The sequence below is a fragment of the Bos indicus x Bos taurus genome, chromosome 19 (assembly GCF_003369695.1).
Source record: "Bos indicus x Bos taurus breed Angus x Brahman F1 hybrid chromosome 19, Bos_hybrid_MaternalHap_v2.0, whole genome shotgun sequence".
NCBI lineage: Eukaryota > Metazoa > Chordata > Mammalia > Artiodactyla > Bovidae > Bos > Bos indicus x Bos taurus.
The window spans coordinates 9001807-9018080 of NC_040094.1; the positions used below are offsets into that span (position 1 = coordinate 9001807).

General features: G+C 53.0%; 1 protein-coding gene across 2 annotated transcripts in view; it reads left to right on the forward strand.

The window, feature by feature from the left end:
• AKAP1 (A-kinase anchoring protein 1) overlaps nt 1–11830 on the forward strand; it is a 36508-nt gene extending 24678 nt beyond the window's left edge. The window contains exons 4-11 of one of the 2 annotated variants that reach the window (XM_027519683.1): nt 1567–1693; nt 2215–2342; nt 3850–4027; nt 5259–5409; nt 5798–5865; nt 6633–6706; nt 6906–6968; nt 7334–11830. In XM_027519683.1, the coding sequence (XP_027375484.1) occupies nt 1567–1693; nt 2215–2342; nt 3850–4027; nt 5259–5409; nt 5798–5865; nt 6633–6706; nt 6906–6968; nt 7334–7408 (864 nt within the window). In that variant the 3' untranslated portion in view covers nt 7409–11830. The remainder of the gene's footprint in view (nt 1–1566; nt 1694–2214; nt 2343–3849; nt 4028–5258; nt 5410–5797; nt 5866–6632; nt 6707–6905; nt 6969–7333) is intronic. The other variant, XM_027519684.1, reaches the window with a different exon arrangement.
• The last annotated feature ends 4444 nt before the right edge of the window (nt 11831–16274 follow it).

Here is a 16274-nt window from a genome sequence, read left to right on the forward strand (position 1 = left end):
GGAGTCCCTCCAGCTGCCCTTGGGGGCGGCGTTCTCACACTCCCCGGCTCCTCCCCTCCTCAGGGCTCTTCTGGGCGTGCAGGGCTCAGATCAGTTTGGAGATGCTAGCAAAGCGAGGCTGAGGACAGGGGCTGGCCAGGAGTCCCCTCAGCACGCTCTCCTCACGCTCTCCAACGCAGACTGTATTTTATAATTGAGCACAGCATAAATCCGTATTTTAGAGAGCTTGAGGAATATAGCAGTGTAGGAAGAAAATAAAAATCAGCTTAATCCTACCCCCGAGAGTTACTAGGAAGACTTTTATTTCCTTCTCATCTTGCACCCTGTGGTTTTTAAACAAAACTAAGATTATGTTGCTTTAATTAATGCTTTTAAATATTTAACAACTTAATTTTCCTGTGTTATTCTTTGAAAATGGAATTTTAACTGCATGATTCATTGTGTGAATGTCAGTTTACTTCACCAGTCCCCCAATTCCAGGGTGCTTAAGTGATTTCTAGCTTCTTGCTTTTCTAACTTACATCTTATTAGCTTGATCTTGACGTTTGTCTCAGGGGTTCAGAAATAATTGGCCAACTGCATTCTTCTGGGCTCTTAGCCTCCTGCCAAGGTGGAAACTTGGCCTGGTGTGACCTCGAGGTCAGGCGGGCCGCTCTGACACACACGGCTGGCTCCCTTGGTTATGTCTTTATCCCATTGATCCTGAAGGCAGAGCTGCCCTCTTTTCTCTCCTTCAGTGGTTGCAAAGGGCACACCCAGGCAGCTTTGGGTGCAGGGTGACTGTGTCCCTAGCAGCTCTGCCGGGTGGGGTCATTGGGGATTGCTTCAGGGTTTGTCTTATATTGGGCTGAGTTTGGCTCCTGTTGCTCACAGGGGATGTGTGCTCTGGAGTTGGCAGCCGGAGCCCAAGGGTTCTTTCTTAGACCTTTGTTTTCAAACTGAGGCCATTCTTTGGACCTGAGCAGACTTGGAGAGGTAGAGGACTCAAAAATCCAACCTTGTGCTTAGAAACATCCCAGTGTCTAGGAGGAGAAAATGCTGCCTTTGCAGCCTCTGAATGTGAGCCCCGTTGTGGGGGAGGAAATGGAGACTGCTGTGTCCTGGGGCTGCTGCCTGGTGCAGCTGCTGCGTAGCTGTGTGCAAGGGAAAGGCGCTCAGTTGAGTCCGACTCTGTGCGACCCCATGGACTGTATCTCCATGGATTATACAGTCCATGGGATTCTCCAGGCCAGAATACTGGAATGGGTAGCCTTTCCCTTCTGGGGATCTTCCTAACCCAGGGATCGAACCCAGGGCTCCCACTTTGCAGGTAGATTCTTTACCAGCTGAGCTATCAGGGAAGCCAGTAGCTGTGTGAGCCTGGCCAAATTAGTTTAACCTCTCTGGGTTTGTTCCATCAACTGTAAAATGGTGATAAACAGATGCTGTTTGTTTTGCACTCAGAACCGTGCCTGGTGAGTGCCGAGAATACGTGTGAGCCTGACCTGGTGTGAAGCAGAGACGGGTCTTGGGGATGCTCGAGTTTGGCTTCTTGTTAACCCTCTCACTTCTCTCTCTCTCCTGAAGCACCTGGTTGGTCGGTTGATTGGCAAGCAGGGACGCTACGTGAGTTTTCTCAAGCAGACATCTGGTGCCAAGATCTACATCTCCACCCTGCCTTACACCCAGAACATCCAGGTCTGCCACATCGAAGGTCAGTGGCAGCCGCTGCCTGGGTTTTATGACAGTTTTCTTACCTGGAACGTAAGTGACTTGAAGCATTTGAGTCCCACTTGCTCCCTTTTGGAGTCTAAGTCTCTGAATAGAAAGCCCTGCTGCTCACCCCAGGTGAAGGGAGTGGGCAAGTCTTCCCTTTAGCCTCATCTTCACTTGCGGTACTTAAAGGAGACTCTGGATCCCCCAGATCTTCTGGCGGGAAAAGGGTGGGCACTCAGGGACTGGCCAGGGGTCCTGGGCTGATGGTGGACAAAGGCCAGGCCTCTCCGTCAGCTAAGCTCCTGTTGCGTTAGTGCAGTCGTAACCAATAGAGGCCAAGTGTGAAAGGGCGACAGGCTTCCAGCTTTAGATGCATTTCACCCTAAGGCGAGGCTTGGCATTTTGGCACCTTACAGGTGCACCTGAACTCTGGGGAAAGGCGGTGCGGGGCGGGGCGGGCCCGAGTTCAGTTTTGCTCTCTGTCTGAGCCCTGTGACTGTGGTCTGGCCCCACATTCAGGCTCTCAGCATCATGTGGACAAGGCGCTGAACTTGATTGGCAAGAAGTTCAAAGAACTGAACCTCACCAACATTTACGCTCCCCCGCTGCCTTCGCTGGCACTGCCTTCTCTTCCAATGACTTCCTGGGTGAGCATGCCCCTTCCTCCTGGCTGGCCCCAGATGGAAGCTCCCGAGGCCGTGGGCAAGGAAGGCCCGGGGCACACTGAGGCCTGCCCCCTCACCTCCGGCCAGTGGCCAGCTCTGCTTTTAGTTCTCTGGGTTGGGCTGGGGGCCAGGGTGCTGTAGGAAACCGGAGGCCTCTCGGTCCCTGCTTGGAAGGACCGCTCTCCCCACCTCTGCCACCTGGGCAGTCTGTTCTCCAGGCAGTTGCCTGGAAGGAACTACTCCCTCCTGACTGGCCGTGTGCAGGCTGGCTCGGGATGCCTTCGAGCTGTGCCTTGTCCTGATCACCCTGAGACCTGATTCGGGGACCCCCCGGTGGAGTTGGGTCCAGCGGTGGCCCTGGTGAAGGAGGCCCTTCCCCTTCCATCCTCACGAGGGGCACCTGTGTCATAAAGGGAAAGACCCCCACTCCACCTCCAGCCCTGGGAGCCCTAGCAGAGGAGCTGGCGTTTTGGGGCCTGTGTGCTGGGGCTGTGGGGTCTCTGGGGCCTGTCACCCCTTGCTGCTGTGTGCCTCCAGCCCTGTGCGCCTCGTCTCACTGGGAGCAGAACTGTAGGTTTCTGGAGGCTGAGAGCACTGTGTGTCACACGTAGGCTGGGTGTGCACTCCAAGAGAACGTTCAGGACGCTGGCCTTTTCATCCTGTGTCTCCTCCCTCCCGGTACCCTTGTGCTTCGGGGGAAGGGTGGGTGTCCCTTCCTTTCTTGTGGATATCTGGGAGTGGGCTGACCCCCACTCCACGCTTCACTTCTGAATCATCGGGGTTTCCCGTGAGGCTTGGCCCCAAACCCACTCTCTTTCAAGTAGTTGAGCGGTTGGTGAGGCCTCCTGTCCTTGGGCTCTGAGTGGCTGGAGCCATGGCTGTCAGCCTGCAGGGCCGGGGGGTCGGCGCGGAGCTCTCACCTGAAGCTCTTTCTGTGGCCGCCTGGCTGGAGGTGGCGTGGATGCCCTTCTGTGTCCACAGTGCCTCGGTGTTGCCTTAGCTTGGAGGGATGCCAACAGTCACGCTGGAGCTCCTGGAGTCAGCTGCCGTTCCAAGGAGCTGGCAGAGTGGCCCTCAGGCTTGACCATCTCTTACTCTTGTTCTCAGTGGCCACCCCATCCCTGTTTGCCTTCCCTGGGTCTTACAGAGTCTGGAGAAGAGGTGGACTGGGCAGAAGCTGTGCCCAGGCCCGTGGGCGGCCAGACGCTCCATCCACCATGGACACCTGGGGGCCTCCTTGCCCAGCTGAACTGAGGCCACCTCTTGTGGTTACTTGGGGCATTGCAGGGTCAGGGCCACAGGGGAGCCAAACACTTTGAACAGCTTAAGAGAATTTTCCTTGCACCTCTGCTGTCTAGGAGCCATGTTGCTTTGGTTTGCTGTGCCTTTTTCGAAGATGTGTCGATTTGGAGTCTTGCCCTGGGGCCTCAGAATTTATCCCAGGTGTGAGAAGGGTTGCTGAACGCACATGCCCCTCTGCTCTCTGCAGCTCATGCTCCCGGACGGCGTCACTGTGGAGGTAATCGTGGTCAACCAGGTCAACGCCGGGCACCTGTTTGTGCAGCAGCACACACACCCCACCTTCCACGCGCTGCGCAGCCTGGACCAGCAGATGTACCTCTGCTACTCTCAGCCTGGCATCCCCACCTTGCCCACCCCAGTGGAGAGTAAGCGCTGCCCTCGGGGCCAGAGGGGGGCGCCTGTGCTCTGGCCAGGCTCGGGGAGAAGTTTTGGGGGGTCTCCTCTTGTTCTGCCCATGGTTTTAACCAGCAGGAGGCTGTTCTGGGGCTCTTCATGGGAATAGCATCCCTGAGTTCTTGGTGTCGGCTTGGGGTGCACTGGGCTCCATTCCCTGGCTAGCTCACACTGGTGTTTCCATAGGCTGACGGAAAGAAGGGGTCAGAATACAGAGTTGGCACGAGGGTTCAGGTCTCAGCTCTGCTGCTCGCCTGTTGAGGGCTGGGGTGGCTACTGTGTGTGTCAGACACGCACAGTACCTGCTGCAGACGCCACTCCCATAGATGGTCCCAGAGTCTGGTGACGGTGGGTTGGGGCATCTCCAGTCAGCGGGTGAGAAAATGAAGACTCTGAAGTCAGTGACTTGCCCAGGTGGACCCTGCCCCGGAGCTCTGTTACCTTCATCACCCTCATTAGCAGAGATCTAATGTCTCTTACCTAACTTGACTCCTAACCTGAAGCCCCCAGTGGGCGTTAAGACATAAGGAAAACTTGAAATTTGGGGGACATTTTATATTAAGCTTTTCCTTTTGGAGGAATATTGTCAGGTTCTCTGACGTTGCTTCAACCCAGAAGTGAAGACAGAACTGGAGGCCAGGAGGTGACTGGACTGGACTGGGGCCTGCTCTTCAGGGTCAGGGCACAGTGAGGCCAGCCGTGTCACGGCCCCCGCCCTTGCTGCTCCGGGCTGGGGTTGGTGGCGCTCAGGGGCACTTGCGCTGTTGCCTGGTTGACTGCCCCGAGCATTCCTGCTCTCAGCACCGTCCTGAAGCAAAGGCCAGAAGTGGGCTTCGGGCTTGGGAGCCCTCGGTCTGGTCTGCGGTGGGCCAGAGCAGGTCCTGGCAGCCAACCAGAGATCTGCTGCACTTGAGGCTCTGGATTCTTTCTGAGACATTCCTTTCAGAGTATAAGGCAGGTGCTGGTCCATTCCATGAATTCTGGAATTTACCTGGCTTATATCAGGTAATCTGTGTCTACCTTTGGCCTCAGAGAACGTCTCAGAGAAAGAGGCGTGGGTGGGCACTTTCTGGTCTCGGGGGCGTTGCGGCAGCAGAGATGCACGGCTGGCAGGCCTTGCCCTTGGTCCGTGCTGGGCCCGGGATGGCCTGTGGCCGCCCCGCCCTGCGCCGGCTCTGGGCACACGCTCTCGTCTGCCCGCAGTAACAGTCATCTGCGCTGCTCCTGGCGTGGACGGGGCCTGGTGGCGAGCCCAGGTGGTGGCCGCCTACGAGGACACCAATGAGGTCGAGATTCGCTACGTCGACTATGGTGGCTACAAGAGGGTGAAGGTAGACGTGCTGCGGCAGATCCGGTGAGTCGAGTCGGCCGTGATGTCTGCCAAGCGGGCGCCTGGGACGTGGGTGGGTTCTTCCTGCCGCTGCCCACTCTGTTTGGGAGAGGATGATGCAAACGAATCCCGTCCTTGCCTCAGCCAAACAGAGCAGAGAGGCCCGTCCAGTGGAAGAAGTCCAGGTGTCGCTGGGCACAGGGAGGCGGCGTCTCTTGCGCGCTTGATGGAAGCAGCGCCTCTGGGGCCGGGCCTGCGCGGGCGAGCGGGAGCAGTGGCCTGTGCCTGTCGTGTGCGCCTCTGTGTGGCTTCACTGGGTTTTGGGGTCACGGCACTGAGCGGGAGGGGAGTGTCCGCCTGGGGTGAGGCAGTGTGGCGTCCGGGCTCAGCTCGGACCATGCTTGTCTTTCAGGTCTGACTTTGTGACCCTGCCGTTCCAGGGAGCGGAGGTGCTTCTGGACAGCGTGATGCCCCTGTCAGGTAACAGGTGGGGCCGCGGGCCGGGGCGCAGCAGGTGTTGAGAGGAGGTCTTCTCTGTGAGACCCTTGTTCTCAGCTTCCAGGCTTAAGCAGCACAGGTTGCGGCCACTCTGCTTCCATGGACTGGTCTGGGTGGAGGCCCGAGAAGTTGCGTTTCTAACAAGTTCTCCGCGGTGCTGGTCCCTGGACCCCCGCTTTCAGGCCCACTACCCTGGCCTCCACCCGGGCCTCTGGCTTTGAGAGGCTTCCTGCAGAGACTGCTACGTCCCTAGATGCTCCCAGACCTTAGCCCTGTGCTCCCGCCCTCCCTGCCTCTCACCCTGGGTGTGTCCTTGTTAGGAGGGTATGATCTGACAAGAGATGCTGTCGTGCGCCCCACCCACCTGGGACCGCTGCGCAGAGTGGACTGTATGGCCAGCTGCCTGGTCTGAATCGCACCTGCATCACTGTGGGCGCGGCTGACCGTCAGCCACTGACCCTTGTCTCACATGTTCTCACCTGTAACGTGTGTTCCTGAGTCCGTGAGATGACAGTCCATTCAGCCCCCGAATCAGTGTCGGTGGCAGCAATACTTCCACTAGAGGCAGCCTCTGTCCCCCGGGGGGTGGCATGCAGCAGGCACCCCGAGTGTACCCAGGGAGGCCTGGGGCTCTGTCCCGGGAGGTCCTGCTCCGTGGCAGCGTGTGACGTCTGCTTGGAGAACACCTGCGAGCTGTGTGACGAGTGCTCGGCCTCTGAGAGTCGAACGCTGCTTTTCCCTCTCCTCAGACGATGACCACTTCTCCCCCGAGGCGGACGCGGCTATGAGCGAGATGACGGGGAACACAGCGCTGCTGGCTCAGGTGTGTGGTGCGGGCGGGCTGGTGGGTCTGTCTCAGGAGCCCCCGCCTGGCGCCTCCAGCCTCTCTGAGCTCTCCTGGCTTCTTGTGAGCAGACCTATAGCACCTGCCTTCCCCTGGCCCACACCCTAGGTCGACCAGCAGTCTTGAATGAGAGGGGCCTGGGGTAGCTTATTAACACCATGGGGGGTTTTTCTCTCAGGTTACGAGTTACAGCCCAACCGGCCTTCCTCTGATTCAACTGTGGAGCGTGGTTGGAGATGAAGTAAGTTCTGGCCTCCTCTCCCCCGTCACGCCCAGAGACGCTCTTGGTGGCCGCCATTGGGGTGGGGATGCCGCTGTCATCTAGCGGGTGGCGGCTGGAGGTGCAGCTGACGATCCCCGCGGAGCTCTGGCGGCCCCGTAGCAGGACGTCCCTGGGCTCTCTTGGACCTTGTCCCTTGGGGTTTCCCCTCCGTCCCCTGGTACTAGAGTGTGGAGAGCCTGCTCGCCCGCTGGGAGAGCCTGTCCGTGAGCCCCTGGCGGGCCCGGCCCAGTCACTCAGGCGCCGGTGATGGGGCCTGGGCTGAGGGGGACCCGGAAGGTAGGCCCAGTGCCGTGGCCGCGCTCTCCAGCACCTTTCTCTCCTAGGTGGTGTTGATAAACCGGTCGCTGGTGGAGCGAGGACTCGCTCAGTGGGTGGACAGCTGCTACTCGAGCCTCTGACCCGCTCCACACCACCTCTGGAGTCTGTTTTGCACTGTTGAAATTGGGCTTGGCACTCAAGGCAAAGACTTTACAGCAGAATTACAAACACTTGTTGTCTCCAGAGAGTCCTTTCGTTCCGTACTGTAGTCATGTTGAGCTGTTTCCGTCTCTGAGACGAGGGAATTGTGGGTTCTTTTCAAAGCCATCAGATGGCGTGTAACAAGCCAGTCAGCTTAACCTGGCTCCAAGCTGTTTATAAAACAAACAAAAACGATGAAAGGAAAACTGCCTCAGCTCGGTTGTCCTGCCCTCCCCCCATTCCCTTCCTCCCTTCTTCCTGCCTCTATATTTCCTCCCAAACCCAAACCCCTGTAAGCAGACAGGCCAAGGGATGTGTTCTTGCTTTTGGGGAAGGGATTCTTTTACCTTCAAGGCTTTCTTCAGGGAGCAAGACATGAACTGACTGATGGGCGTCAATCGCTTGTATAGCTTACAAATGAATTTATGATTGTTTAACCATTTTTTATGAACTCCATCTAGGTCTCTAAGAAGACAGACTTTTTAATGCATCTGTAAATACAGAGCAATCGTACCTCCGGCCTCAGTCAGTGATAGAGGGGGGGGGAACTTATCTTGCCAAGCCTGGTTGTAATTTGTAACCATTTTCTATTTGTGCAAACTCTGTAAATATGTTTAAAAAAATGTAATTATTTTGTACAAGATACACTGGAGAACAAAGGGAACTCGCGGTTTTTCCACATCCCGTGTCATCTATGGCCGCTGCCTGTCCCAGCTCCCATTGCTTCCTGCATAACCGGACAGGGTGAGCGTATGGTATAGGGTGTGACCCGGGGATTTTTTTTTTTTTTTTCCTGTACAAATTTGTTTAAAAAAAAAAAAAAAAAAAAAAACCCTCAGTGGATTACCTTGCAGTGGTGTGTGTTGATTCTTTTTTAGACTGATTTCATGCAGCATTGTGCGATTTAAGTAACTTAAACATACAAACATACAAATCTCAAATTGTATACACTGTAGCTTCTGTTTTTTCCCATGGTGCACACAGCTGGGGAGTCGTGGGGTGGTTGTGAGTGTGGCGGGCTCTAGGGTGCCACTTAAACTAGGAGACTCATGGCTCTCTGAAGACAGTTTAGCCAGAAATTTCCATCTGGTTTTTTCCTCCCCTTTGCTCCACAAGGTGGCAGCCAGCCTTCCTCTGGCTTCTTCCTGTGATGTTCTCAGACAGCCAGGCTTGAGGAGAAAGCACTGGTTGCCCAAATTCTTTGTGCACTCTTAATAAATCTGTGAAGTGATTTAAGAGCAGAACCAAGTCTTGATCGAAAGGCCTCTCCTCTCGAACATAGGCTCCGGGCCTTGAGCCGTGGCCTCTGGGCCTGCCCACCCCTCCAGGGTCCCTGGAGTGCTAATAGAGCCCCAGGGCACAGAAGGCATTCTCCCCAGAGCTGCAGCCTCTCTCCCTGGGTTTGGGTACCGAGTGGGTGAAACACAGGCTTCAGTTTCCATGTTCAGATAATGGTGGTGGTGGATGTTCAGTGGCTCAGTCATGTCCGACTCTTTCTGACCCCATGGACTGCAGCACACCAGGCTTTCCTGTTTCACTCTCTCCTGGAGTTTGTTCTAGCTCATGTCCATTGAGTCGGTGATGCCATCCAACCATCTCATCCTCTGTTGGCCCTTTCTCCTCCTGCCCTCAATCTTTCCCAGCATCAGGGTCTTTCCCATGAGTCGGCTTTTTGCATCAGGTGGCCGGGGTATTGGAGCTTCAGCATCAGTCCTTCCAATGAATATTCAGGGTTGATCTCCTTGCAGTCCAAAGGACTCTTAAGAGTCTTCTCCAGCACCACAGTTCCAAAGCAGCAATTCTTTGGCACTCAGCCCTCTATGGTCCAACTCGTGTCTGTTCACTACTACTGGGAAAATCATAGCTTTGACGATATGCACATTTGTTGGCAAAGTGATGTCTGTGCTGTTTAATTCGCTGTCTAGGTTTGTTATAGCTTTTCTTCCAAGGAGCAAGTGTCTTTTAGTTTCATGGCTGCAGTCACCATCCACAGTGATTTTGGATCACAAGAAAAAATCTGCCACTGTTTGGTATCAGCCTCATAAGGCAATGAAATTGAAATATTCCTGCTGGAATGGAGCTTGGCCCTCAGCGAGCTCTCGTGTGGTCTTAACCACCAACAGCCCTCACTCCCAGCCGTAAGTGGGTTGTGACTTTGGTCAAGTTGGTTATACGCGGGGCTAAGCCTTTTCTTTACAGCTTGCATCACTGAAACGGGACGTGGCGTGTGGCAGTCTTTAGGCTAGTCTGAAGAGGGGTGTCACCGCCGGGGGTGCAGACGTGGCTTCTCTCTTGGGAAGCAGTGGAGGGGTTTTGACGGCCGGAACCCGTGATTCTGTGCAGGGTGGAGTGCAGGGGAGGTGACGGAGTGGAGGCCAAACCAGAGTGGTCTGGATGAGATGGCTTCCTCTGGGAAGGCTCTTGGGCTGACAGGTGATGGGATCAGGACTAAGGGCCCAGGCTCATGGGGGGCACGTTGTGCTTGGTGTCTCAGGGCTTAGCTCTCAGGGCTGGGATATTGGAGAAAACGTAAGAAGTTACTGAGGAGCCTGTACACTTTGGATAGATAGTGTTTAGGTTGCCGTGGGCCTTGGATTAATTTCCAGAGTTCTGAAAAAGGTCATTTTGACCATTTTGCTGGTACTTGCGTTGCTTTTACTGAGGAGTGGATTTCCAGGTTCGTGGAGGTCCTCATTCTGCCAGGCCAGATGGTGTCCCTCTGCTTGTTGGTGTGTTCTCGGAATTACCCGGGGGAGCCTGGTGGGCTGCCATCTATGGGGTCGCACAGAGTTGGACACGACTGAAGCGACTTAGCAGCAGCAGCAGCTTAAGTGTAAGCGTGAACTCTTAAATGGGAGAAGCTAAGGGCAGGGATGATCTCCGCCAGGTGTGAGGGAGAGGTGGATGGCTGAGCACAGGAGCCGGAGAGCCAGCCTGTTGTCACTGCAGGTGCTTGTGTGGGCTGTAGCCCCTCTCTGGTCCTTGGGGCACTGCTGCGGGAGAAAAGACTGGACCTAGAAGGGTGTCGGTGTCTGTTCTGGGGTTACTGCTGCACCACCGTAGGCTTAAGATCAAGGTTGAGCTGGGGTTGCGGAGAACTTACTGCCAGGTGCTGTGCTGTTTTACAGTAATCCTTGGTCCTCAAAAGGCTCAGTGGTAAAGAATCTGCCTGCCAGTGCAGGAGACACAGATTCCATCTCTGTCATGGAAAGGTTCCCTGGAGGAGAAAATGGCAACCCACTCCAGTGTTCTTACCTAGAAAATCCCACGGACAGAGGAGCCTGGTGGGCTACAGTCCATGGGGTCGCAAAAATGCTGGACATGACTTTGCGGCTAAACATCACTTGGTCCTCATGACCACCTCTGGGGTGAGCCACAGCTGACCCCAGAGATAGATGGTGGGGACTGCGGTTTGCAGGTGGAGCAGATGTGAGGCTGAAAGCCAGGTTCTGGACCACAGCTCCTCTGTGTCAGTGTGAGAATGATCGTTCCCCCTCCTGTGTCCCCAGACACCACGGTGGCTCACTGACCAGCCTCTAGGAGAGTTTCAGAACTGAGAATTGGAAAAACACAGACAGGAGAGATCCATCATTTCACCTTTTAGAAAAATTAACATTTATGTAAACAAACCCAGGAGAAACTCATGGCACCTAGGCCAGACAGGAAACATTTTAAATCTGATCTAAAAGGAAAACAGTCTCCGTGGACGTCAAAGAATGTGGACAGAAAATTGAAAACCCAGACCCGTTTCTAGACCAGCTCTGTCCAGCGACATGGAGTGTGAGACGTGTATAATTTGAAATTTTCTAGGAGTCTCAATAAGAAGGAAAGAGCAGATGAAATCAATAATGGTTCATTTAACCTATCTCAACATGTAATGGGTGTTAGAAATACTGAGATATTTGGGTGTTTTTATATTAAGTCTTTGGAATCCCGTCTGTGTATTTGCACTCACAGCAGCTCAGGTGCTCCACAGTCACGGGGGCCTGGAGGCTGCTGGTCTGGGCAGCTCAGGACTGGCCTGTTGCCTTCATCACTATCACTCCAGTACTGACAGCCTCATGGGTATATTCTTACTCAGAAATTCTGGGTTCTTTGGTGCATTTAATTCTCCAGGTAAACTCTAGAATGATTTTTTTGCGGGGGGAAGGGAATTGTGGAAAATGTTCTGCCACACCTGAAAATAATGCATTATTGTTGGTTTGGTATAAAATTTTATGTGATCTATTAAATTCAGCTTGTAAATTAAATCTGTTTTCCTTTTTTGCTGTCTCCCTCCACCCCCTCCCCCAATTTTTTTCTCTTACCTGTACTATCCATTTCTAAGAGGAGTACATTAAAGGATTTTGTATGTATTGGCATCATGTTTTCCTGTCTCCTTGACAACTTTGGTGAAATCTGGAAAGTCAGTAGGTGAATTTCACCTGTTCATTGTGATCACTGTTGTCATATTATTTGGTGTTTAGTTCATTTTCCTGTTGCTTTCTGACTGGCTCTCTCTCTCTTTTTTTTTTTTGCTTTCATCATTATTTGCTTGGTCAAAAATTTTCCCTGTAGTAAATTTAACAACATTCAACAAGTATTAATTAACAACATTAAGTTATTAATGTTATTAAGTATTAACAACATTTAACAAGTATTCAACATCTTGATTCTGTGTTATCAGTGAGTTTTAAGTTACCCACTTTTCTCCCTAAACAAGAAGAAACTCAGCAGAATGTCAGATTTCTGCCCTTCCTACAAGTATGTGCACACACACACACGTTCTGTGTCCCCTGAATTGTGTTGAAATATCTAGAATACAGTTCAGAATTATAAACTTTTCACATATACCTCTATCTCAAGAATGTTTTAATGGTGACATTGAACTTCAGTCATGTTGTCAACGATTTTTGCCCAACTCACTGTTAGGAACTTTATTGCTCATCTATTTCTTTTTTTTTTAATTTTATTACCAAAAAGGAAAAATTGAAGGATGAAGGATGATTACAGTATTGTGTTCTGACCCACGCCAACACGAGTCAGCCACGAGTGTGCACACGTCCCCTCACTCTTGAGCCTCCCTCTCACCCCTCTAGGTTGTCGCAGCCCCTGTTTGGGTTCCGAGTCACACAGCAAGTTCCCACTGGCTGGCTGGCTTACACGATAGGGTGTGTGTTTCCAGGCTCCACTCGTCCCACCCTCTCTGTTTTACCCTCCCCCCATTGCAGCCTGCAAGTAGGTTCATCAGTAGTCTTTCTAGATTGCATATGTATGGGTTAATACGCAACATTTGTTTTTCACTTTCTGACTTCACTCTGTATAATAGGCTGTAGGTTCATCCACCCCACTGGTACACACACGTGGGCACCTTAGCATTGACAAAGGAGGCAAGAGTATTCGGTGGGGCAAAGATAGTCTCTTCATTAAGTGGTGCTGGGAAGACTGGACAGCTACCTGTAAAAGACTGAAATTAGAACACTTCCTAACACCACACACAAAGAGAAAATGGATTAAAGACCTAAATATAGGATCAGAAATAATCAAACTCAGAGGAAAACAGGCAGAACACTATTTCTTATATACGTGTTCCTGAGTTATTTTGATTCACTTCTAAAGTTATTTTGGGTTGTGCTGGCTCTTTGCTGTGGTGAGTGGGCTCTCTAGTTGCAGAGTGGGGGCTCGCCTTTTTTGCAATGCCCGGGCTCCAGGGTGCGCCAGGCCTCAGCAGTTGCAGCTGTGCTGATGCCCAGGCCTGTGGGATCCTCCCAGACCAGGCATGGAACCTGTGTGCCCTGCATTGGCAGATAGATTCTTATTCACTGGGCCACCAGGGAAGTGCTTTTGATTCACTTCTGTTTGTTGTGTTTCTTCTGACTTTTCTGTGTTTTCAGAACACGTATGAATCGTTGGTCATCGGAACCTTTCTGTCCTGAGGTCAGCCTTAGTGTCTCTACTGGAGCAGACGCCTGCCAAAAAAAACTGCCCTCCCTCCCCCTCTGCACAGTAGGATCACACATTCTGACACCAGGTGCCGTTGGCGAAGGGTGGGTCAAGATGCCCTCGGTCCCAAGGCTGAGGCTTCAGGAGGCAGCATGTGCCCCACTGGCCCAGCATCCGCTGAGTTCCGGGTGGAGACTAGCCTGCGTGCCCGGGTGCCCACAGGGAGATGGTGAGGAACAGAGCTGCAGTCACCCGCAGAGGGGGTATGGGGTATCCCAAGTGGGTCTGTCGTGAGTTATGAGGTCTGGGGGCTACGTGTGGCTTATCATGATCAATGGTGTTCTGGCCCCAGACTTCCCTCTGAGGACACTGAGCTCTGGCCGTGGCCTTGGAGGCAAGTTCCTTACTCCCCAAACCCCGTCTGTGAAAGAGTGAATTAGGTGCGTACAGAGGTGTCTGCCCAGTTTGACTTTACACTGATCTCTAAGGGCCTTCCTGGCGATTCCTCTTAGGGGGCTAACTTATTTTGCATTTTTACAAAGCACATTATCTAGGAGAGATCTTGGCTGTTTGCTGCTAGCAATAGGCCCAGCTAACAGAGGGTGGGGACAGTGCCCCCATCTTGACCTGAGGTGGCTATCTTGTCTTTCCTGGCCCCTGGCTTGGTGATGGACAAAAGCTCTGCCTGCTCCCACTGGTCTCTTCTCTCCATTGAGCGCCTGCTGTATGCCAAGCATCCTGCTGTGCTGTGCTTAGTCGCTCAGTTGTGTCTGACTCTTTTCGAGCCTTCCAGGCTACTCTGCCCTTGGGGATTCCCCAGGCAAGAATACAGGAGTGGGTAGCCTATCCCTTCTCCAGGGGATCTTCCTGACCTAGGAATCAAACCAGGGTCTCTTGAGTTGCAGGCGGATTCTTTACCAGCTGAGCTGCCACATAAGCCCAAGTATCCTGCCAGGAGGCTGCAAAGATGGGACACATTCTGGCCCTTTGGAGGCATCTCTACCTGGGGAGGCGGGCTTGGTGAGTCTGCACAGCTGGTGCTTCGACGTGGAGCCACCCTCCCACACTTCCTATGGGATCCTGGCAACTGCTGGTGAGGTGGGCACCGGGGGCTGAGAATCAGCAGAGCTGGACTGGAACCCAGGCCTTCCGGACTCCAGGCTGAGCTTTTCTCTGCATGTGGTGCCTCAGCTTCCCTTTATGAAGCCAAGTTGCCTGTGCCCAGCAGGAGGCGGCCTCCACTGGGCTCCGCTGAAGGAAGGGGAGGCCGAGGGAGGTGGGCAGTGGGCGGCGGAGGGGAGAAGCCGGGCGTGCTACTGAGATGGAGTTGGCCTGCGGGACTAGGAACAGAGCTGGTAAAAGTGAGAGCAGAGGAGGCCTCACAGTAGGCAGTCTGCAAGGACTTCCTGTGTGCAAGTCTTGTCTGTTTTTTGTTCTTTAATAGGTGGTGCACATAACACAATACATGATTCCAAAGAAAAACGAAGAGAAGAGGGCACCGCCACCTCCTTTTCTGTCCCCCAGACACACGTCTCCTCTTTGGGAGACTGTTATGAGGTTCCCCTGTTCCTGCTCAGCACATGTGAGCGATAGGGCGATGCAAACCACGGTCACAGGGCAGGCCCGAGTCTGTAAATGGTGTTAGCTGCACAGAGCAGCAGCTGTGTGTATACTGTCTAGGGCTGCGTTTCTGCTGCAGCCACGCAGTTGAGCAACTTGGATAGAGGCCACCCCGCAAAGCCCCCAATACCCAGTCCTTTATAGAAAAAGTTGGCTGACCGCCCCCGGCTGTAAACATTTAAAAGTCAGTATGTCCTGCCTCTTTCAACCAGAAGTTCCTTTGTTGAGAATTCCAGAGCCTCAGGTTCCTTGGGATGGGGTCTGGTCGGCGACCCCCTGCTGGAGGTCTTGTTTCTGAGCAGGTGAGCGGGCCAGAGCCTGGGGTGGAGGAGGCAGCAAAGAGTGGGCCACCACCCAGTGCGCTGGCAGCACCTGTACTGACGCTCAGGCCCCCCACTGACCCACGTCTTCCTCTTAATAAGACTCCTGGTGATTTGTGTGTACAGCAGGGTCTGAGAAACACTGATCCAGGGGTTGTCAGTCATGTCCGACCTTGGCTGTGTATTTGGAATCGCCTCAAAAACCACGTGTGCCTGGGACCCATTCTCAGAGATGCAGATTTTAAAAAATTATATATGTGGTTGCGCTGGGTCTTAGCTGCGTCACGCGGAATTTTTCACCCGGCGCATGGAGACTCTGCGGTTGTGGCTTGTGGGTTTAGTTGCTCTGCAACATATTAGAACTTTGTTCCTTGACCGGGGATCAAATCCTCATCCCCTGCATTGCAAGGTGGATTCTCAACCACTGGACCACCAGGGCAGTCCCCAGAGATGCAGATTTAATTGATCTCAACAGCCTGGGCATTTATTTTATATATATTTAATATTAAATATATATATATATATTCTTCCCTGGTGGCTCAGCTGATAAAGAATCTGCCTGCAATGCAGGAGACACATGTTCGATCCTTGCGTCAGCAAGATTCCCTGGAGATGGGAATGGCAATCCACTCCAGTATTCTTGCCTGGAAGATCCCTTGGACAAAGGAGCCTGGCAGGCCACAGTCCATGGGGTTGCAAAGAGCCGGACATGACTGAGCGACTAACACTTTCACAACTTTCACTTTTCATATTAATATATATAATATACAAACACACATATATAAATGATTACCTTTGGAGTATAACGTATACTCTCTATTTGTGTATAGAGTGCACAGATCTTGAGTAGAGAATGTACACATTTTTTTGCATAATTACACCTAGGGTAGCCATTATCCAGTGAAGAAAGAGGAACGCTTCCCGGGTTTCTCTCACGACGTTT